Source organism: Sus scrofa, unplaced genomic scaffold, assembly GCF_000003025.6.
Source record: "Sus scrofa isolate TJ Tabasco breed Duroc unplaced genomic scaffold, Sscrofa11.1 Contig1431, whole genome shotgun sequence".
NCBI lineage: Eukaryota > Metazoa > Chordata > Mammalia > Artiodactyla > Suidae > Sus > Sus scrofa.
The window spans coordinates 82,595-104,487 of NW_018084874.1; the positions used below are offsets into that span (position 1 = coordinate 82,595).

Sequence of the window (21,893 nt, forward strand, 5' to 3'; positions counted from 1 at the left end):
GTTGACATTTCTCTGCTACTGAAAATGAAGTACACATATACTGCAACAACTCACAAAACCTCATGCCATTTTTTGAGACTTGGAAAAGAAAATCCTAAAATACAAGTAGAACCCCAAAGAACCCAAATTAAAAAAACTCATTGACAGCAAAGAACAACAATGGATATGTCCCAATCCCCGGATTCAAAACACACTGCAAAGCCATGGCAGCAAAAAAGTCTACCACTGGCATCTAAACAGGAAGACAGACCAATCAACCATAAGAAAAGGACCTAAATCTCTCCAAGGTTCAAAGTTTCCCCAGCTAAAAATGTATAGTCTCCTTAAAAACAATTGACAGAATGAAAAGGCAATCTATAGGGTGGGAGGAAATACTTGCAAATATTGCTTCTGAATAAGGGTCCCAAACCCAAAATATATAAGAAATTACCACACTGCAATTAAAACAAAATCAAAACTAAAAAAAAAAAAAAAAAAAAACCAAAAAAAAAAAAAAAAAAGGCTTTGGGAAAATAGCTGAGTTAAAAATGGGCAAACGTCTTGAGTAAATATTTCCACATAGAAGACTTGAAAGTGATCCATATATATGTGAAAATGCATGTTTTGATCAACATTACTAGGTAGCAGTAGAATGCAAATCAAACTACAAGGAGATACCCCACTCACACCTGTTAGGATGTATGTTATAAAATGAAAATTAATTGATGTAGGCAAAGAGGAGGACACCTGGAACTTCTGCATACTGTTGGTAGGAATGGAAAATGGTATAGCCATAATGGGAAACAGTATGCAGGACCTCCAAAAAATTAATAATAAAACTAGCAAAAATGCATCACACTTTGGATTCATATCCAAAGGAGATAAAATGGGTATGTGCAAGACAGACCTGCCAGCTCCTGTTCATTGCAGCATTATACAGTATAGCTAAGCAGGAAAACTGTCCTAGTGTCTGTGGCCATACAAATTAATCACAAAAATGTGGTACACACACACATACATACAGTGTCATGTTATTGATCCTTTAAAAAAGAAGGAAATCCTGCAATTTGTGGCTACCCAAATGAACCTGGAGGACATCAGCAAGAGTGAAAGAGACCAATCACAGGGACAAATACTGAACAATCTCCTTTCAATTAGATATCTAAAGGACAACTCACAGAAGCAGAAAATACAAGTGATTCCAAGAGCTGGGAGGAAGGTAAGATACGGAGTGTCCCTTCAATGGCTCTAGGGTTTAATGTGCAAGGTGAAAAAGCAGTAGAGAAAGGCTGTACAACCATGTGCTGCATAGTATTAATAGTACTGGACTGGACACTTCTGATCTTATTAAGAGGTGGGATCCCATGACATGTATTTTAACTACAATAAAAAAGTATTTGCAAAATAAAATACAAAGTGGAGGAGAAAGGAAAGAAAGAACAAAATAAGGAGAGGGGATAGTTGGATGGAATGAGAAAGGACCTGGAGTGCACATGGGTAGCTGCAGAGGACCAAGGAACAGGAGGAAGAATGCTCTCCCCAGGCTTGCAAGGAGACACCTACCTCAGTGTTCGCTCCAGGGAAGAGGATGTCCTTCCTCTTAGCCACTTGAGCAGGGATCCAAGGAAGATTCGAAGGTTGCACACAGGGGTATTCCACTCATTCCTACTATTTAAGTCAAACACCTTGGAGCCCACATGGCTTGGGTGCCCCTTCTCCAGCTTCCATCCACTTCCTAAAGCATCTCCCTCCTCAAGGTACACTGTGCTCACACCTGGAGTCCACCAGGTGGGCCTCTGGGTTCTTAGAGCTTCTCTGTGGGGAGCAACCACTTCACCATGTAACCAACAGCAGGGTTCCCTTCAGCACTGTCTGAAAACCATAATCTAGACATGGAGAGTTTCAAGGACAAAATGGTCTCATAGACAGTTTCTGGTACAAACAAATGCTGTAAATCAAGCCATTCTCATTTTTCTCTTCATTAGAGAAAATACTAATAGACAGAAGGCAACTGAATTCTATGACAGTATGTATTTCTTAAAAGAGTCAAAATCCAAAAATATTATTAGGTATATGTTTCTTTGTTTTCTATTTAATTGACATTACTCTCTTGACTTGTTTCTCTGGAAAGCTTTCAGAAAACACCAAGAACCTGTTACATCTGTCAGTTTCAACAGCAACCTGAGTGGAGATGTTCCTGTCACACCGACGAGTATTTCAGTGCCTCATTGCAAAGCACAACATCCCCTTCAACACCTGGGAAGGAGCAAGGACCCACCCTGAGCTCAGTCCCTGGAGTAGATCTCGTGGTTCTGTTGTCACAATACACAACATTTCTTCCCCAGTACAGAGAAAAGAAAGACAGTATAAGGGATAGGAAACAGATTTTCCGTAGCAAAAGGAATGTTTATAATCATAGCACAGGATCTGAAGGTGACTACTCATACTCAAAGAAGAAACCTGGAGTGAATTTCTTCCATCTATTCCTGGAAGTTCCTATTTTCTGATTCTGTCAAAACTGGGCACGGCACGTGGAAACAAGGAAAAGACTCCAAGAGAAAGGAAGAAACACTGCCCAGCAAAAGATGATCAATAACGGGTGGAGTGGGAACTAAGAAAATGAGACTTGACTACGACACTATTTGTTGAGATGAGTGGAAAGAATGACATATCACAGCGAACAACACTGCAATTAGGACTCCTCAGAAGAGGTAAGATTATTACATGAAACTGGACCATATAAAATGGACTGGGAAAACAGTATTCCTCAAAAGAAAGAAATATGCTATTTCCTTTGGGTACTGAAGGAACTGCTTTAATAGAGTAAGTGAGGTGTACTTCATATAAAATGAAGGAAAACACTAAAAGTATAGGCACAAGTTAATATTTACATGCATAAATTTCTGGAATGCAATAGGTATGGGTATAAAAAAGTGGACAGTTGGAAAAAGGAACAATGATATCTTGGGGTACATAAATATACACAAACATAGAGCAAAAAAAATTAAAACAAAATAAAGCAAAATAAAAAACAGACAGTACCTATAGGAATAAGACTATTCCCTTGCACACAAACCTCCATCGACTAATGGTAACACGGCTTGTTCCTGGGACTACAGTACCTGGCCCCGTGACTTTACCTGTAAGTCACTTTCCATCAGCAAACCTGCTACCCTAACTCCAAGGACAAAACTGCAAACACTCCGGCCCTCCACACCAAAACCAGCAAGAATGTATCTGGCGTCTAACATGAGGCACAGATGAACCTTTCCACAGAAAAGAAAATCATGGACTTGGAGAAGAGACTTGTGGTTGCCAAGGGGAGAGGGGAGGGGGAGGGGAGGGACTGGGGCGGCTGGGGAGCTTGGGGTTAATAGATACAAACTCTTGCCTTTGGAATGGATGGGCAGTGAGAGCCTGCTGTGTAGCCCTGGGGAGCTATGTCCAGTCACTTATGATGGAGCATGATAATGTGCGAAAATAGAACGTGTGCATGTATGTGTAACCGGGTCACCATGCCCTACGGCCAGAAGAAAGGGGAAAAAAACAAAACCTGCCCTGGGGAAACAACAATTAAAAACAAATAAATAAACCCAGCAAGACTGCGCCACCTGCCTCACCTTCTAAGGGGCCCCTCCCCCCAGATGAGTGCTTCCAGCATACATACGTGTTTTGTTCACCATGAAGGCCACCTGCAATGACAAGAGGAGAAAGTGCCATGAGGATCAGACCACAAGGCCACCTATTTGCACAGGTCTTTCCTTCACTTGGTGACAGCAGAAACCCCGATGCACAACAGCGGTGGAGTCCAGAGAACCCAGCAAAGGCAGAGCAAACCCTCCTCGGGAGAAAGGCAAGAACTTGTCCTAGACGACGGGATGTCCAAGGCCATGTCAGTTGGAGATGACAGAACTCTTTCCCTCGAGGAAAAGATGCTTCTGGAGAAGGAGCTCTGTCCTCTGCAGGTGGGACAGGTGTTGTTATCGCATTGCCCTGCGGAAGCAGGCATCGGGAGTTGGCAACAGACGCGCCTGACATGGAGTCCCAACCCTCGGAACCGTCCACATGGTCTGGAACGTGCAGGCTCAGGCTGTCATAACTTAATGTCCACGAAGGGGAAATAGAGCAACACTGCGAGCTCAGACTAAAAACCCAACTTACCCGCGGAGCGAATGGAGGCCGTCCCGCCACCCTCACCGCAGGCACGTCATCCAGCACTATCTCGGGGAGATCTGGAGGCACACAGAGGAACTGTCAGGACACTGGGCGTGACGCTCAGGAATCCCGCTGGGAGTTTTTCCTGATGAGGACGACGTGGGGAGCCAGTGAATGGATGTGCGTGGCTGGTAAGTGCGCACTGAGCTGCTGCTGGGCCAGCCCCTTTGGTGCAGGAAGGAACGCAAAGGAGAAGGGCAGGCAAGACAGGAAACCAGAGCTGTGGTTTTCTAGCAAAGGGGACCCTCATCGATGGGCAATGACACGCAAGTGCAAGCTCTCTTGGGAGCGTAGGGACCCAGACATCTCCTGCCCGTCTGAAATGTCTGCTAAATGGCCAGGGTCTGCTGGACTTCTTCCCAGATCATCTGCGCCCCAAGAGTCACCGTTGTTTTTACTGCACTCGCTGCATCTTCCCTAAGACATTGCCGTTGATTAAAACTTTCAACTGTCCTGGAGGGCTAATTTCGATTCCAGGAAAGCATACCGGTAACTGTATTTGCCACCCTACTTGTCGCAAAGAAAATCAAGTACAGACGACGTGACGCTACGGAAACCCTACCCTCAAAAACAGCCACGTTCAGTCACATCCTGCTTGTTCTCCCCCGTCTCCCTGGGCCACATGAGGCGTGCATGTCCCCTGAGTGAAAGGCTACCCACACTCATAGGAGCCTTACAACGAGTTGGGACAGTTCGTCACGGAGAGACGCAAAGACTCAGCACTGACTCCTCCTCGCCCAGGGCTGCAGACGCTTCTGTACCCTGGTGCTGGACACCAGGCTGACGATGGGGTTTCACGCTGAGCTCTTATGTGCAACAGCCCCGGGTGTGTGCCACCTAGGGTGGTCAGTTGGAAGCCTTGACGTGACACCATCCAACACGAGAAAACACACCCCGAGCCCGATCTCTTTGGCCAAGTTGAAGCAAAGACACCAGCGCCGACCGCCCACCTTCTAGAGATGGGCAGGTGTTACAGGACCTCTGGAGTCCCTGCTACACCCAACCATGGACGGGGGACAGGGGCCCTCGCCCCTCAGGGCTCCATGACTGAGGGCTCTCTGCTGAGGGAGAGGCACAGGTCAGGGGTCCAGAGCAACCCCATGGGGAACCCGGCCTGGGTCCCCTTTGGCTTTCCACGTAGGAGGTCAAGGGCTTGGGCACCCTCTCCACCTGAGCAACGGGGACATTGAGCCAACTTGGGAGCAGCGGTGGTCAAGGGAGAATGCATGAACGCAGAGAAGCTCTGCAGAGGGGTGGCCTTTGTCCTCCACGAAGCTGACGCGTCTCTCTGCGGCGGAAACAGGCAAGAGGTTCTGGGGAACCACACGCTCACACCACACGTGCTCACGTGTGGACCTCGCTTCCCGGGCCTCCTATCTTGCCACAAAGCACCATCTACAGGGCAGACTTGTGTCCAGGGCGTGTACACCTTGGGCATCACTATGGCTGGGAATGAGCTGGGAGCAACCCTCTTTCCCAAAAGAACCCCGGATCTGGTGCCTCCCCAACCAATGCCAGCAAGGAAGACCCACCTTCTTCGTCATCGTCGTCGTCACCCCGATGGTTCGTCACTGGAGTGTCGACCTCCAAACTCATCCCGTCTTTGTCAGTGTCCTCCTCATCCAGCATCTAGAGAAAAGCACATTCTTAGTGACAGCATCTAAGCCTCCCGCGCTCTACAGACTCAAAGGTTTTTCATTGTCTGTCTGTCCACAGAAAACCCAAATGTAAAATTCCTTTAGTCCCAGGTCCCAAAGGAAAAACACAGAGGTCATCTTGGAGAAAGCCTTCGAATTTTCCTGGAAAACTCTTACGTGCACTCTGACCCACAGCTGCCAAAGTCTCCTTCAAGGAGGGCGAGTCTCTGCTACTAACCATGCTCCCGACCACACTTACACATACAAAACTACTGCTGTCCGCTTTTAAAGGTCCTTTTTTAAATCAGTCATTCACTGGGACAGACAATCAGTCAACAGTCACCCAACCCAGGAAAACCCTAAGTATCCACGGATTTGGACTTTCAGAGTTGAATTTGATTGAAAAGCTAGGGAATGAAGCCATATATGTATATATATATATATATTTTTTTTGCTTTTTCTTTTTCCTCAGAGAAGTGAAAAGCCCTTACCTTGGTGGAAGGTGGAACAACTTTCTGAGCACTGATGCCGGACACCTTCCGCCTCGGTACTCGGGGTCATCTGGGAGGAGGGTCAGAGGAAGGCTCAGGATTTTGACACACTCAAATCCTACCAGCCGTTTCCATACACACCCCCTAGTCCCTTGCACACAAACCTCCATCGACTAATGGTAACACGGCTTGTTCCTGGGACTACAGTACCTGGCCCGTGACTTTACCTGTAAGTCACTTTCCATCAGCAAACCTGCTACCCTAACTCCAAGGACAAAACTGCAAACACTCCGGCCCTCCACACCAAAACCAGCAAGAATGTATCTGGCGTCTAACATGAGGCACAGATGAACCTTTCCACAGAAAAGAAAATCATGGACTTGGAGAAGAGACTTGTGGTTGCCAAGGGGGAGAGGGGAGGGGGAGGGGGAGGGACTGGGGCGGCTGGGGAGCTTGGGGTTAATAGATACAAACTCTTGCCTTTGGAATGGATGGGCAGTGAGAGCCTGCTGTGTAGCCCTGGGGAGCTATGTCCAGTCACTTATGATGGAGCATGATAATGTGCGAAAATAGAACGTGTGCATGTATGTGTAACCGGGTCACCATGCCCTACGGCCGGAAGAAAGGGGAAAAAAACAAAACCTGCCCTGGGGAAACAACAATTAAAAACAAATAAATAAACCCAGCAAGACTGCGCCACCTGCCTCACCTTCTAAGGGGCCCCTCCCCCAGATGAGTGCTTCCAGCATACATACGTGTTTTGTTCACCATGAAGGCCACCTGCAATGACAAGAGGAGAAAGTGCCATGAGGATCAGACCACAAGGCCACCTATTTGCACAGGTCTTTCCTTCACTTGGTGACAGCAGAAACCCGATGCACAACAGCGGTGGAGTCCAGAGAACCCAGCAAAGGCAGAGCAAACCCTCCTCGGGGAGAAAGGCAAGAACTTGTCCTAGACGACGGGATGTCCAAGGCCATGTCAGTTGGAGATGACAGAACTCTTTCCTCGAGGAAAAGATGCTTCTGGAGAAGGAGCTCTGTCCTCTGCAGGTTGGACAGGTGTTGTTATCGCATTGCCCTGCGGAAGCAGGCATCGGGAGTTGGCAACAGACGCGCCTGACATGGAGTCCCAACCCTCGGAACCGTCCACATGGTCTGGAACGTGCAGGCTCAGGCTGTCATAACTTAATGTCCACGAAGGGGAAATAGAGCACACTGCGAGCTCAGACTAAAAACCCAACTTACCCGCGGAGCGAATGGAGGCCGTCCCGCCACCCTCACCGCAGGCACGTCATCCAGCACTATCTCGGGGAGATCTGGAGGCACACAGAGGAACTGTCAGGACACTGGGCGTGACGCTCAGGAATCCCGCTGGGAGTTTTTCCTGATGAGGACGACGTGGGGAGCCAGTGAATGGATGTGCGTGGCTGGTAAGTGCGCACTGAGCTGCTGCTGGCCAGCCCCTTTGGTGCAGGAAGGAACGCAAAGGAGAAGGGCAGGCAAGACAGGAAACCAGAGCTGTGGTTTTCTAGCAAAGGGGACCCTCATCGATGGGCAATGACACGCAAGTGCAAGCTCTCTTGGAGCGTAGGGACCCAGACATCTCCTGCCCGTCTGAAATGTCTGCTAAATGGCCAGGGTCTGCTGGACTTCTTCCCAGATCATCTGCGCCCCAAGAGTCACCGTTGTTTTTACTGCACTCGCTGCATCTTCCCTAAGACATTGCCGTTGATTAAAACTTTCAACTGTCCTGGAGGGCTAATTTCGATTCCAGGAAAGCATACCGGTAACTGTATTTGCCACCCTACTTGTCGCAAAGAAAATCAAGTACAGACGACGTGACGCTACGGAACCCTACCCTCAAAAACAGCCACGTTCAGTCACATCCTGCTTGTTCTCCCCGTCTCCCTGGCCACATGAGCGTGCATGTCCCCTGAGTGAAAGGCTACCCACACTCATAGGAGCCTTACAACGAGTTGGACAGTTCGTCACGGAGAGACGCAAAGACTCAGCACTGACTCCTCCTCGCCCAGGCTGCAGACGCTTCTGTACCCTGGTGCTGGACACCAGGCTGACGATGGGGTTTCACGCTGAGCTCTTATGTGCAACAGCCCCGGGTGTGTGCCACTAGGGTGGTCAGTTGGAAGCCTTGACGTGACACCATCCAACACGAGAAACACACCCCGAGCCCGATCTCTTTTGGCCAAGTTGAAGCAAAGACACCAGCGCCGACCGCCCACCTTCTAGAGATGGGCAGGTGTTACAGGACCTCTGGAGTCCCTGCTACACCCAACCATGGACGGGGGACAGGGGCCCTCGCCCTCAGGGCTCCATGACTGAGGCTCTCTGCTGAGGGAGAGCACAGGTCAGGGGTCCAGAGCAACCCATGGGGAACCCGGCCTGGGTCCCCTTTGGCTTTTCCACGTAGGAGGTCAAGGGCTTGGGCCACCTGCTCGGCACCTCTCCACCTGAGCAACGGGGACATTGAGCCAACTTGGGAGCAGCGGTGGTCAAGGAGAATGCATGAACGCAGAGAAGCTCTGCAGAGGGGGTGGCCTTTGTCCTCCACGAAGCTGACGCGTCTCTCTGCGGCGGAAACAGGCAAGAGGTTCTGGGGAACCACACGCTCACACCACACGTGCTCACGTGTGGACCTCGCTTCCCGGGCCTCCTATCTTGCCACAAAGCACATCTACAGGGCAGACTTGTGTCCAGGGCGTGTACACCTTGGGCATCACTATGGCTGGGAATGAGCTGGGAGCAACCCTCTTTCCCAAAAGGAACCCCGGATCTGGTGCCTCCCCAACCAATGCCAGCAAGGAAGACCCACCTTCTTCGTCATCGTCGTCGTCACCCCGATGGTTCGTCACTGGAGTGTCGACCTCCAAACTCATCCGTCTTTGTCAGTGTCCTCCTCATCCAGCATCTAGAGAAAAGCACATTCTTAGTGACAGCATCTAAGCCTCCCGCGCTCTACAGACTCAAAGGTTTTTCATTGTCTGTCTGTCCACAGAAAACCCAAATGTAAAATTCCTTTAGTCCAGGTCCCAAAGGAAAAACACAGAGGTCATCTTGGAGAAAGCCTTCGAATTTTCCTGGAAAAACTCTTACGTGCACTCTGACCCACAGCTGCCAAAGTCTCCTTCAAGGAGGGCGAGTCTCTGCTACTAACCATGCTCCCGACCACACTTACACATACAAAACTACTGCTGTCCGCTTTTAAAGGTCCTTTTTTAAATCAGTCATTCACTGGGACAGACAATCAGTCAACAGTCACCCAACCCAGGAAAACCCTAAGTATCCACGGATTTGGACTTTCAGAGTTGAATTTGATTGAAAAGCTAGGGAATGAAGCCATATATATATATATATTTTTTTTTTTTTTGCTTTTTCTTTTCCTCAGAGAAGTGAAAAGCCCTTACCTGGTGGAAGGTGGAACAACTTTCTGAGCACTGATGCCGGACACCTTCCGCCTCGGGTACTCGGGGTCATCTGGGAGGAGGGTCAGAGGAAGGCTCAGGATTTGACACACTCAGAATCCTACCAGCCGTTTCCCATACACACCCCCTAGTCCTTGCACACAAACTCCATCGACTAATGGTAACACGGCTTGTTCCTGGGACTACAGTACTGGCCCGTGACTTTACCTGTAAGTCACTTTCCATCAGCAACTGCTACCCTAACTCAAGGACAAACTGCAAACACTCCGGCCCTCCACACCAAACCAGCAAGAATGTATCTGGCGTCTAACATGAGGCACAGATGAACCTTTCCACAGAAAAGAAAATCATGGACTTGGAGAAGAGACTTGTGGTTGCCAAGGGGAGAGGGGAGGGGAGGGGGAGGACTGGGGCGGCTGGGGAGCTTGGGGTTAATAGATACAAACTCTTGCCTTTGGAATGGATGGGCAGTGAGAGCCTGCTGTGTAGCCCTGGGGAGCTATGTCCAGTCACTTATGATGGAGCATGATAATGTGCGAAATAGAACGTGTGCATGTATGTGTAACCGGGTCACCATGCCTACGGCCGGAAGAAAGGGGAAAAAAACAAACCTGCCCTGGGGAAACAACAATTAAAAAAATAAATAAACCCAGCAAGACTGCGCCACCTGCCTCACCTTCTAAGGGGCCCCTCCCCAGATGATGCTTCCAGCATACATACGTGTTTTGTTCACCATGAAGGCCACCTGCAATGACAAGAGGAGAAAGTGCCATGAGGATCAGACCACAAGGCCACTATTTGCCAGGTCTTTCCTTCACTTGGTGACAGCAGAAACCCGATGCACAACAGCGGTGGAGTCAGAGAACCCAGCAAAGGCAGAGCAAACCTCCTCGGGGAAAAGGCAAGAACTTGTCCTAGACGACGGGATGTCCAAGGCCATGTCAGTTGGAGATGAAGAACTCTTTCCTCGAGGAAAAGATGCTTCTGGAGAAGAGCTCTGTCCTCTGCAGGTGGGACAGGTGTTGTTATCGCATTGCCCTGCGGAGCAGGCATCGGGAGTGGCAACAGACGCGCCTGACATGGAGTCCCAACCCTCGGAACCGTCCACATGGTCTGGAACGTGCAGGCTCAGGCTGTCATAACTTAATGTCCACGAGGGGAAATAGAGCAACACTGCGAGCTCAGACTAAACCCAACTTACCCGCGGAGCGAATGGAGGCGTCCGCCACCCTCACCGGCAGGCACGTCATCCAGCACTATCTCGGGGAGATTGGAGGCACACGAGGAACTGTCAGGACACTGGGCGTGACGCTCAGGATCCCGCTGGGAGTTTTCCTGATGAGGACGACGTGGGGAGCCAGTGAATGGATGTGCGTGGCTGGTAAGTGCGCACTGAGCTGCTGCTGGGCCAGCCCCTTTGGTGCAGGAAGGAACGCAAAGGAGAAGGGCAGGCAAGACAGGAAACCAGAGCTGTGGTTTTCTAGCAAAGGGGACCCTCATCGATGGGCAATGAACGCAAGTGCAAGCTCTCTTGGGAGCGTAGGGACCAGACATCTCCTGCCCGTCTGAAATGTCTGCTAAATGGCCAGGGTCTGCTGGACTTCTTCCCAGATCATCTGCGCCCCAAGAGTCACCGTTGTTTTTACTGCACTCGCTGCATCTTCCCTAAGACATTGCCGTTGATTAAAACTTTCAACTGTCCTGGAGGGCTAATTTCGATTCCAGGAAAGCATACCGGTAACTGTATTTGCCACCCTACTTGTCGCAAAGAAAATCAAGTACAGACGACGTGACGCTACGGAAACCCTACCCTCAAAACAGCCACGTTCAGTCACATCCTGCTTGTTCTCCCCCGTCTCCCTGGGCCACATGAGGCGTGCATGTCCCCTGAGTGAAAGGCTACCCACACTCATAGGAGCCTTACAAGAGTTGGGACAGTTCGTCACGGAGAGACGCAAAGACTCAGCACTGACTCCTCCTCGCCCAGCGCTGCAGACGCTTCTGTACCCTGGTGCTGGACACAGGTGACGATGGGGTTTCACTGAGCTCTTATGTGCAACAGCCCCCGGGTGTGTGCACCTAGGGTGGTCAGTTGGAAGCTTGACGTGACACCATCCAACACGAGAAAACACACCCCGAGCCTATCTTCTTTTGGCAAGTTGAAGCAAAGACACAGCGCCGACCGCCCACTTCTAGAGATGGGCAGGTGTTACAGGACCTCTGGAGTCCCTGCTACACCCAACCATGGACGGGGGACAGGGGCCCTCGCCCCTCAGGGCTCCATGACTGAGGACTCCCTGCTGAGGGAGAGGCACAGGTCAGGGGTCCAGAGCAACCCCATGGGGAACCCGGCCTGGGTCCCCTTTGGCTTTTCCACGTAGGAGGTCAAGGGCTTGGGCCACCTGGCTCGGACCCTCTCCACCTGAGCAACGGGGACATTGAGCCAACTTGGGAGCAGCGGTGGTCAAGGGAGAATGCATGAACGCAGAGAAGCTCTGCAGAGGGGGTGGCCTTTGTCCTCCACGAAGCTGACGCGTCTCTCTGCGGCGGAAACAGGCAAGAGGTTCTGGGGAACCACACGCTCACACCACACGTGCTCACGTGTGGACCTCGCTTCCCGGGCCTCCTATCTTGCCACAAAGCACCATCTACAGGGCAGACTTGTGTCCAGGGCGTGTACACCTTGGGCATCACTATGGCTGGGAATGAGCTGGGAGCAACCCTCTTTCCCAAAAGGAACCCCGGATCTGGTGCCTCCCCAACCAATGCCAGCAAGGAAGACCCACCTTCTTCGTCATCGTCGTCGTCACCCCGATGGTTCGTCACTGGAGTGTCGACCTCCAAACTCATCCCGTCTTTGTCAGTGTCCTCCTCATCCAGCATCTAGAGAAAAGCACATTCTTAGTGACAGCATCTAAGCCTCCCGCGCTCTACAGACTCAAAGGTTTTCATTGTCTGTCTGTCCACAGAAAACCCAAATGTAAAATTCCTTTAGTCCCAGGTCCCAAAGGAAAAACACAGAGGTCATCTGGAGAAAGCCTTCGAATTTTCCTGGAAAAACTCTTACGTGCACTCTGACCACAGCTGCCAAAGTCTCCTTCAAGGAGGGCGAGTCTCTGCTACTAACCATGCTCCCCCCACTTACACATACAAAACTACTGCTGTCCGCTTTTAAAGGTCCTTTTTTAAATCAGTCATTCACTGGGACAGACAATCAGTCAACAGTCACCCAACCCAGGAAAACCCTAAGTATCCACGGATTTGGACTTTCAGAGTTGAATTGATTGAAAGCTAGGGAATGAAGCATATATTATATATTTTGGTTTTTTTTTTTTTGCTTTTTCTTTTTCCTCAGAGAAGTGAAAAGCCCTTACCTTGGTGGAAGGTGGAACAACTTTCTGAGCACTGATGCCGGACACCTTCCGCCTCGGGTACTCGGGGTCATCTGGGAGGAGGGTCAGAGGAAGGCTCAGGATTTTGACACACTCAGAATCCTACCAGCCGTTTCCCATACACACCCCCTAGTCCCTTGCACACAAACCTCCATCGACTAATGGTAACACGGCTTGTCCTGGACTACAGTACTGCCCGTGACTTACTGTAAGTCACTTCCATCAGCAAACCTGCTACCTAACTCCAAGGACAAAACTGCAAACACTCCGGCCTCCACACCAAAACCAGCAAGAATGTATCTGGCGTCTAACATGAGGCACAGATGAACCTTCCACAGAAAAGAAATCATGGACTTGGAGAAGAGACTGTGGTTGCCAAGGGGGAGAGGGGAGGGGAGGGGGAGGGATGGGGCGGCTGGGGGCTTGGGGTTAATAGATACAAATCTTGCCTTGGAATGGATGGGCAGTGAGAGCCTGCTGTGTAGCCCTGGGGAGCTATGTCAGTCACTTATGATGGAGCATGATAATGTGCGAAAATAGAACGTGTGCATGTATGTGTAACCGGGTCACCATGCCCTACGGCCGAAGAAAGGGGAAAAAAACAAAACCTGCCCTGGGGAAACAACAATTAAAAACAATAATAAACCCAGCAAGACTGCGCCACTGCCTCACCTTCTAGGGGCCCCTCCCCCAGATGAGTGCTTCCAGCATACATACGTGTTTGTTCACCATGAAGGCACCTGCAATGACAAGAGGAGAAAGTGCCATGAGGATCAGACCACAAGGCCACCTATTTGCACAGGTCTTTCCTTCACTTGGTGACAGCAGAAACCCGATGCACAACAGCGGTGGAGTCCAGAGAACCCAGCAAAGGCAGAGCAAACCCTCCTCGGGGACAAAGGCAAGAACTTGTCCTAGACGACGGGATGTCCAAGGCATGTCAGTTGGAGATGACAGAATCTTTCCCTCGAGGAAAAGATGCTTCTGGAGAAGGAGCTCTGTCCTCTGCAGGCTGGGACAGGTGTTGTTATCGCATTGCCCTGCGGAAGCAGGCATCGGGAGTTGGCAACAGACGCGCCTGACATGGAGTCCCAACCCTCGGAACCGTCCACATGGTCTGGAACGTGCAGGCTCAGGCTGTCATAACTTAATGTCCACGGAGGGGAAATAGAGCAACACTGCGAGCTCAGACTAAAAACCCAACTTACCCGCGGAGCGAATGGAGGCCGTCCGCACCCTCACCGCAGGCACGTCATCCAGCACTATCTCGGGGAGATCTGGAGGCACACAGAGGAACTGTCAGGACACTGGGCGTGACGCTCAGGAATCCCGCTGGGAGTTTTTCCTGATGAGGACGACGTGGGGAGCCAGTGAATGGATGTGCGTGGCTGGTAAGTGCGCACTGAGCTGCTGCTGGGCCAGCCCCTTTGGTGCAGGAAGGAACGCAAAGGAGAAGGGCAGGCAGACAGGAAACCAGAGCTGTGGTTTTCTAGCAAAGGGGACCCTCATCGATGGGCAATGACACGCAAGTGCAAGCTCTCTTGGGAGCGTAGGGACCCAGACATCTCCTGCCCGTCTGAAATGTCTGCTAAATGGCCAGGGTCTGCTGGACTTCTTCCCAGATCATCTGCGCCCCAAGAGTCACCGTTGTTTTTACTGCACTCGCTGCATCTTCCCTAAGACATTGCCGTTGATTAAAACTTTCAACTGTCTGGAGGGCTAATTTCGATTCCAGGAAAGCATACCGGTAACTGTATTTGCCACCCTACTTGTCGCAAAGAAAATCAAGTACAGACGACGTGACGCTACGGAAACCCTACCCTCAAAAACAGCCACGTTCAGTCACATCCTGCTTGTTCTCCCCCGTCTCCCTGTGCCACATGAGGCGTGCATGTCCCTGAGTGAAAGGCTACCCCACACTCATAGGAGCCTTACAACGAGTTGGACAGTTCGTCACGGAGAGACGCAAAGACTCAGCACTGACTCCTCCTCGCCCAGCGCTGCAGACGCTTCTGTACCCTGGTGCTGGACACCAGGCTGACGATGGGGTTTCACGCTGAGCTCTTATGTGCAACAGCCCCGGGTGTGTGCCACTAGGGTGGTCAGTTGGAAGCCTTGACGTGACACCATCCAACACGAGAAACACACCCCCGAGCCCGATCTCTTTTGGCCAAGTTGAAGCAAAGACACCAGCGCCGACCGCCCACCTTCTAGAGATGGGCAGGTGTTACAGGACCTCTGGAGTCCCTGCTACACCCAACATGGACGGGGGACAGGGGCCCTCGCCCTCAGGGCTCCATGACTGAGGACTCCCTGCTGAGGAGAGGCACAGGTCAGGGGTCCAGAGCAACCCATGGGGAACCCGGCCTGGGTCCCCCTTTGGCTTTTCCACGTAGGAGGTCAAGGGCTTGGGCCACCTGGCTCGGCACCCTCTCCACTGAGCAACGGGGACATTGAGCAACTTGGGAGCAGCGGTGGTCAAGGGAGAATGCATGAACGCAGAGAAGCTCTGCAGAGGGGGTGGCCTTTGTCCTCCACGAAGCTGACGCGTCTCTCTGCGGCGGAAACAGGCAAGAGGTTCTGGGGAACCACACGCTCACACACACGTGCTCACGTGTGGACCTCGCTTCCCGGGCCTCCTATCTTGCCACAAAGCACCATCTACAGGGCAGACTTGTGTCCAGGGCGTGTACACCTTGGGCATCACTATGGCTGGGAATGAGCTGGGAGCAACCCTCTTTCCCAAAAGGAACCCGGATCTGGTGCCTCCCCAACCAATGCCAGCAAGGAAGACCCCCTTCTTCGTCATCGTCGTCGTCACCCCGATGGTTCGTCACTGAGTGTCGACCTCCAAACTCATCCCGTCTTTGTCAGTGTCCTCCTCATCCAGCATCTAGAGAAAAGCACATTCTTAGTGACAGCATCTAAGCCTCCCGCGCTCTACAGACTCAAGGTTTTTCATTGTCTGTCTGTCCACAGAAAACCCAAATGTAAAATTCCTTTAGTCCAGTCCAAAGGAAAACACAGAGGTCATCTTGGAGAAAGCCTTCGAATTTTCCTGGAAAAACCTTACGTGCACTCTGACCCACAGCTGCCAAAGTCTCCTTCAAGGAGGCGAGTCTCTGCTACTAACCATGCTCCCACCACACTTACACATACAAAACTACTGCTGTCCGCTTTTAAAGGTCCTTTTTAAATCAGTCATTCACTGGACAGACAATCAGTCAACAGTCACCCAACCAGGAAAACCCTAAGTATCCACGGATTTGGACTTTCAGAGTTGAATTTGATTGAAAAGCTAGGGAATGAAGCCTATATATATATATATATATTTTTTTTTTTTTTTTTTTTTGCTTTTCTTTTTCCTCAGAGAAGTGAAAGCCCTTACCTTGGTGGAAGGTGGAACAACTTTCTGAGCATGATGCGGACACCTTCCGCCTCGGGTACTCGGGGTCATCTGGGAGGAGGGTCAGAGGAGGCTCAGGATTTTGACACACTCAGAATCCTACCAGCCGTTTCCCATACAACCCCCTAGTCCCTTGCACACAAACCTCCATCGACTAATGGTAACACGGCTTGTTCCTGGGACTACAGTACCTGGCCCGTGACTTTACCTGTAAGTCACTTTCCATCAGCAAACCTGCTACCCTAACTCCAAGGACAAAACTGCAAACACTCCGGCCCTCCACACCAAAACCAGCAAGAATGTATCTGGCGTCTAACATGAGGCACAGATGAACCTTTCCACAGAAAAGAAAATCATGGACTTGGAGAAGAGACTTGTGGTTGCCAAGGGGGAGAGGGGAGGGGGAGGGGGAGGGACTGGGGCGGCTGGGGAGCTTGGGGTTAATAGATACAAACTCTTGCCTTTGGAATGGATGGGCAGTGAGAGCCTGCTGTGTAGCCCTGGGGAGCTATGTCCAGTCACTTATGATGGAGCATGATAATGTGCGAAAATAGAACATGTGCATGTATGTGTAACCGGGTCACCATGCCCTACGGCCGGAAGAAAGGGGAAAAAAACAAAACCTGCCCTGGGGAAACAACAATTAAAAACAAATAAATAAACCCAGCAAGACTGCGCCACCTGCCTCACCTTCTAAGGGGCCCCTCCCCCCAGATGAGTGCTTCCAGCATACATACGTGTTTTGTTCACCATGAAGGCCACCTGCAATGACAAGAGGAGAAAGTGCCATGAGGATCAGACCACAAGGCCACCTATTTGCACAGGTCTTTCCTTCACTTGGTGACAGCAGAAACCCCGATGCACAACAGCGGTGGAGTCCAGAGAACCCAGCAAAGGCAGAGCAAACCCTCCTCGGGGACAAAGGCAAGAACTTGTCCTAGACGACGGGATGTCCAAGGCCATGTCAGTTGGAGATGACAGAACTCTTTCCCTCGAGGAAAAGATGCTTCTGGAGAAGGAGCTCTGTCCTCTGCAGGCTGGGACAGGTGTTGTTATCGCATTGCCCTGCGGAAGCAGGCATCGGGAGTTGGCAACAGACGCGCCTGACATGGAGTCCCAACCCTCGGAACCGTCCACATGGTCTGGAACGTGCAGGCTCAGGCTGTCATAACTTAATGTCCACGGAGGGGAAATAGAGCAACACTGCGAGCTCAGACTAAAAACCCAACTTACCCGCGGAGCGAATGGAGGCCGTCCCGCCACCCTCACCGCAGGCACGTCATCCAGCACTATCTCGGGGAGATCTGGAGGCACACAGAGGAACTGTCAGGACACTGGGCGTGACGCTCAGGAATCCCGCTGGGAGTTTTTCCTGATGAGGACGACGTGGGGAGCCAGTGAATGGATGTGCGTGGCTGGTAAGTGCGCACTGAGCTGCTGCTGGGCCAGCCCCTTTGGTGCAGGAAGGAACGCAAAGGAGAAGGGCAGGCAAGACAGGAAACCAGAGCTGTGGTTTTCTAGCAAAGGGGACCCTCATCGATGGGCAATGACACGCAAGTGCAAGCTCTCTTGGGAGCGTAGGGACCCAGACATCTCCTGCCCGTCTGAAATGTCTGCTAAATGGCCAGGGTCTGCTGGACTTCTTCCCAGATCATCTGCGCCCCAAGAGTCACCGTTGTTTTTACTGCACTCGCTGCATCTTCCCTAAGACATTGCCGTTGATTAAAACTTTCAACTGTCCTGGAGGGCTAATTTCGATTCCAGGAAAGCATACCGGTAACTGTATTTGCCACCCTACTTGTCGCAAAGAAAATCAAGTACAGACGACGTGACGCTACGGAAACCCTACCCTCAAAAACAGCCACGTTCAGTCATCCTGCTTGTTCTCCCCCGTCTCCCTGTGCCACATGAGCGTGCATGTCCCCTGAGTGAAAGGCTACCCACACTCATAGGAGCCTTACAACGAGTTGGACAGTTCGTCACGGAGAGACGCAAAGACTCAGCACTGACTCCCCTCGCCCAGCGCTGCAGACGCTTCTGTACCCTGGTGCTGGACACCAGGCTGACGATGGGGTTTCACGCTGAGCTCTTATGTGCAACAGCCCCGGGTGTGTGCCACCTAGGGTGGTCAGTTGGAAGCCTTGACGTGACACCATCCAACACGAGAAAACACACCCCGAGCCCGATCTCTTTTGGCCAAGTTGAAGCAAAGACACCAGCGCCGACCGCCACCTTCTAGAGATGGGGCAGGTGTTACAGGACCTCTGGAGTCCCTGCTACACCCAACCATGGACGGGGGACAGGGGCCCTCGCCCTCAGGGCTCCATGACTGAGGACTCCCTGCTGAGGGAGAGGCACAGGTCAGGGGTCCAGAGCAACCCCATGGGGAACCCGGCCTGGGTCCCCCTTTGGCTTTTCCACGTAGGAGGTCAAGGGCTTGGGCCACCTGGCTCGGCACCCTCTCCACCTGAGCAACGGGGACATTGAGCCAACTTGGGAGCAGCGGTGGTCAAGGGAGAATGCATGAACGCAGAGAAGCTCTGCAGAGGGGGTGGCCTTTGTCCTCCACGAAGCTGACGCGTCTCTCTGCGGCGGAAACAGGCAAGAGGTTCTGGGGAACCACACGCTCACACCACACGTGCTCACGTGTGGACCTCGCTTCCCGGGCCTCCTATCTTGCCACAAAGCACCATCTACAGGGCAGACTTGTGTCCAGGGCGTGTACACCTTGGGCATCACTATGGCTGGGAATGAGCTGGGAGCAACCCTCTTTCCCAAAGGAACCCGGATCTGGTGCCTCCCCAACCAATGCCAGCAAGGAACCCACCTTCTTCGTCATCGTCGTCGTCACCCCGATGGTTCGTCACTGGAGTGTCGACCTCCAAACTCATCCCGTCTTTGTCAGTGTCCTCCTCATCCAGCATCTAGAGAAAAGCACATTCTTAGTGACAGCATCTAAGCCTCCCGCGCTCTACAGACTCAAAGGTTTTTCATTGTCTGTCTGTCCACAGAAAACCCAAATGTAAAATTCCTTTAGTCCCAGGTCCCAAAGGAAAAAACACAGAGGTCATCTTGGAGAAAGCCTTCGAATTTTCCTGGAAAAACTCTTACGTGCACTCTGACCCACAGCTGCCAAAGTCTCCTTCAAGGAGGGCGAGTCTCTGCTACTAACCATGCTCCCGACCACACTTACACATACAAAACTACTGCTGTCCGCTTTTAAAGGTCCTTTTTTAAATCAGTCATTCACTGGACAGACAATCAGTCAACAGTCACCCAACCAGGAAAACCCTAAGTATCCACGGATTTGGACTTTCAGAGTTGAATTTGATTGAAAAGCTAGGGAATGAAGCTATTATATATATTTTGTTTTTTTTTTTTGCTTTTTCTTTTCCTCAGAGAAGTGAAAAGCCCTTACCTTGGTGGAAGGTGGAACAACTTTCTGAGCACTGATGCCGGACACCTTCCGCCTCGGGTACTCGGGGTCATCTGGGAGGAGGGTCAGAGGAAGGCTCAGGATTTTGACACTCAGAATCCTACCAGCCGTTTCCCATACACACCCCCTAGTCCCTTGCACACAAACCTCCATCGACTAATGGTAACACGGCTTGTTCCTGGGACTACAGTACCTGGCCCCGTGACTTTACCTGTAAGTCACTTTCCATCAGCAAACCTGCTACCTAACTCCAAGGACAAAACTGCAAACACTCCGGCCTCCACACCAAAACCAGCAAGAATGTATCTGGCGTCTAAATGAGGCACAGATGAACCTTCCACAGAAAAGAAAATCATGGACTTGAGAAGAGCTTGTGGTTGCCAAGGGGGAGAGGGGAGGGGGAGGGGGAGGGACTGGGGCGGCTGGGGAGCTTGGGGTTAATAGATACAACTCTTGCCTTGGAATGGATGGGCAGTGAGAGCCTGCTGTGTAGCCCTGGGGAGCTATGTCCAGTCACTTATGATGGAGCATGATAATGTGCGAAAATAGAACGTGTGCATGTATGTGTAACCGGGTCACCATGCCCTACGGCCGGAAGAAAGGGGAAAAAAAAAAACCTGCCCTGGGGAAACAACAATTAAAAACAATAAATAAACCCAGCAAGACTGCGCCACCTGCTCACCTTCTAAGGGGCCCCTCCCCCTAGATGAGTGCTTCCAGCATACATACGTGTTTTGTTCACCATGAAGGCCACCTGCAATGACAAGAGGAGAAAGTGCCATGAGGATCAGACCACAAGGCCACCTATTTGCACAGGTCTTTCCTTCACTTGGTGACAGCAGAAACCCCGATGCACAACAGCGGTGGAGTCCAGAGAACCCAGCAAAGGCAGAGCAAACCCTCCTCGGGGACAAAGGCAAGAACTTGTCCTAGACGACGGGATGTCCAAGGCCATGTCAGTTGGAGATGACAGAACTCTTTCCCTCGAGGAAAAGATGCTTCTGGAGAAGGAGCTCTGTCCTCTGCAGGCTGGACAGGTGTTGTTATCGCATTGCCCTGCGGAAGCAGGCATCGGGAGTTGGCAACAGACGCGCCTGACATGGAGTCCAACCCTCGGAACCGTCCACATGGTCTGGAACGTGCAGGCTCAGGCTGTCATAACTTAATGTCCACGGAGGGGAAATAGAGCAACACTGCGAGCTCAGACTAAAAACCCAACTTACCCGCGGAGCGAATGGAGGCCGTCCGCCACCCTCACCGCAGGCACGTCATCCAGCACTATCTCGGGGAGATCTGGAGGCACACAGAGGAACTGTCAGGACACTGGGCGTGACGCTCAGGAATCCCGCTGGGAGTTTTTTCCTGATGAGGACGACGTGGGGAGCCAGTGAATGGATGTGCGTGGCTGGGTAAGTGCGCACTGAGCTGCTGCTGGGCCAGCCCCTTTGGTGCAGGAAGGAACGCAAAGGAGAAGGGCAGGCAGACAGGAAACCAGAGCTGTGGTTTTCTAGCAAAGGGGACCCTCATCGATGGGCAATGACACGCAGTGCAAGCTCTCTTGGGAGCGTAGGGACCCAGACATCTCCTGCCCGTCTGAAATGTCTGCTAAATGGCCAGGGTCTGCTGGACTTCTTCCCAGATCATCTGCGCCCCAAGAGTCACCGTTGTTTTTACTGCACTCGCTGCATCTTCCCTAAGACATTGCCGTTGATTTAAAACTTTCAACTGTCCTGGAGGGCTAATTTCGATTCCAGGAAAGCATACCGGTAACTGTATTTGCCACCCTACTTGTCGCAAAGAAAATCAAGTACAGACGACGTGACGCTACGGAAACCCTACCCTCAAAAACAGCCACGTTCAGTCACATCCTGCTTGTTCTCCCCGTCTCCCTGTGC

The 21,893-nt window shown here is 51.4% G+C and overlaps 1 protein-coding gene and 1 long non-coding RNA gene across 2 annotated transcripts; both read right to left on the minus strand.

Moving 5' to 3' along the window:
- Positions 1–6,139: 6,139 nt before the first annotated feature.
- Positions 6,140–20,994, minus strand: LOC110258163. Its single transcript, XM_021081351.1, has 11 exons — positions 20,728–20,994; positions 19,981–20,051; positions 19,390–19,486; positions 17,796–17,866; positions 17,300–17,324; positions 13,139–13,209; positions 12,551–12,647; positions 7,570–7,640; positions 7,078–7,102; positions 6,323–6,392; positions 6,140–6,146 (listed from the first exon to the last, which is right to left on the minus strand). Exons 1-11 carry the CDS (start codon positions 20,741–20,743, stop codon positions 6,140–6,142), a joined length of 621 nt encoding a protein of 206 aa, XP_020937010.1. The 5' UTR covers positions 20,744–20,994.
- LOC110258159 lies at positions 9,748–10,984 on the minus strand. Its single transcript, XR_002341002.1, has 3 exons — positions 10,966–10,984; positions 10,485–10,509; positions 9,748–9,816 (listed from the first exon to the last, which is right to left on the minus strand). It is a non-coding gene; the product is annotated as an uncharacterized LOC110258159 (long non-coding RNA).
- Positions 20,995–21,893: the final 899 nt, after the last annotated feature.

Bases quoted from the DNA above. Each gene is read 5' to 3' on its own strand.
- LOC110258163 (XM_021081351.1), bottom strand. The intron at 17,867-19,389 runs GTGGGTTCCTTG...GTGTGCCTCCAG, and splicing joins CGACGACGATGACGAAGAAG to ATCTCCCCGAGATAGTGCTG. The intron at 12,648-13,138 runs GTAAGGGCTTTT...GCTTTTCTCTAG, and splicing joins TTGTTCCACCTTCCACCAAG to ATGCTGGATGAGGAGGACAC.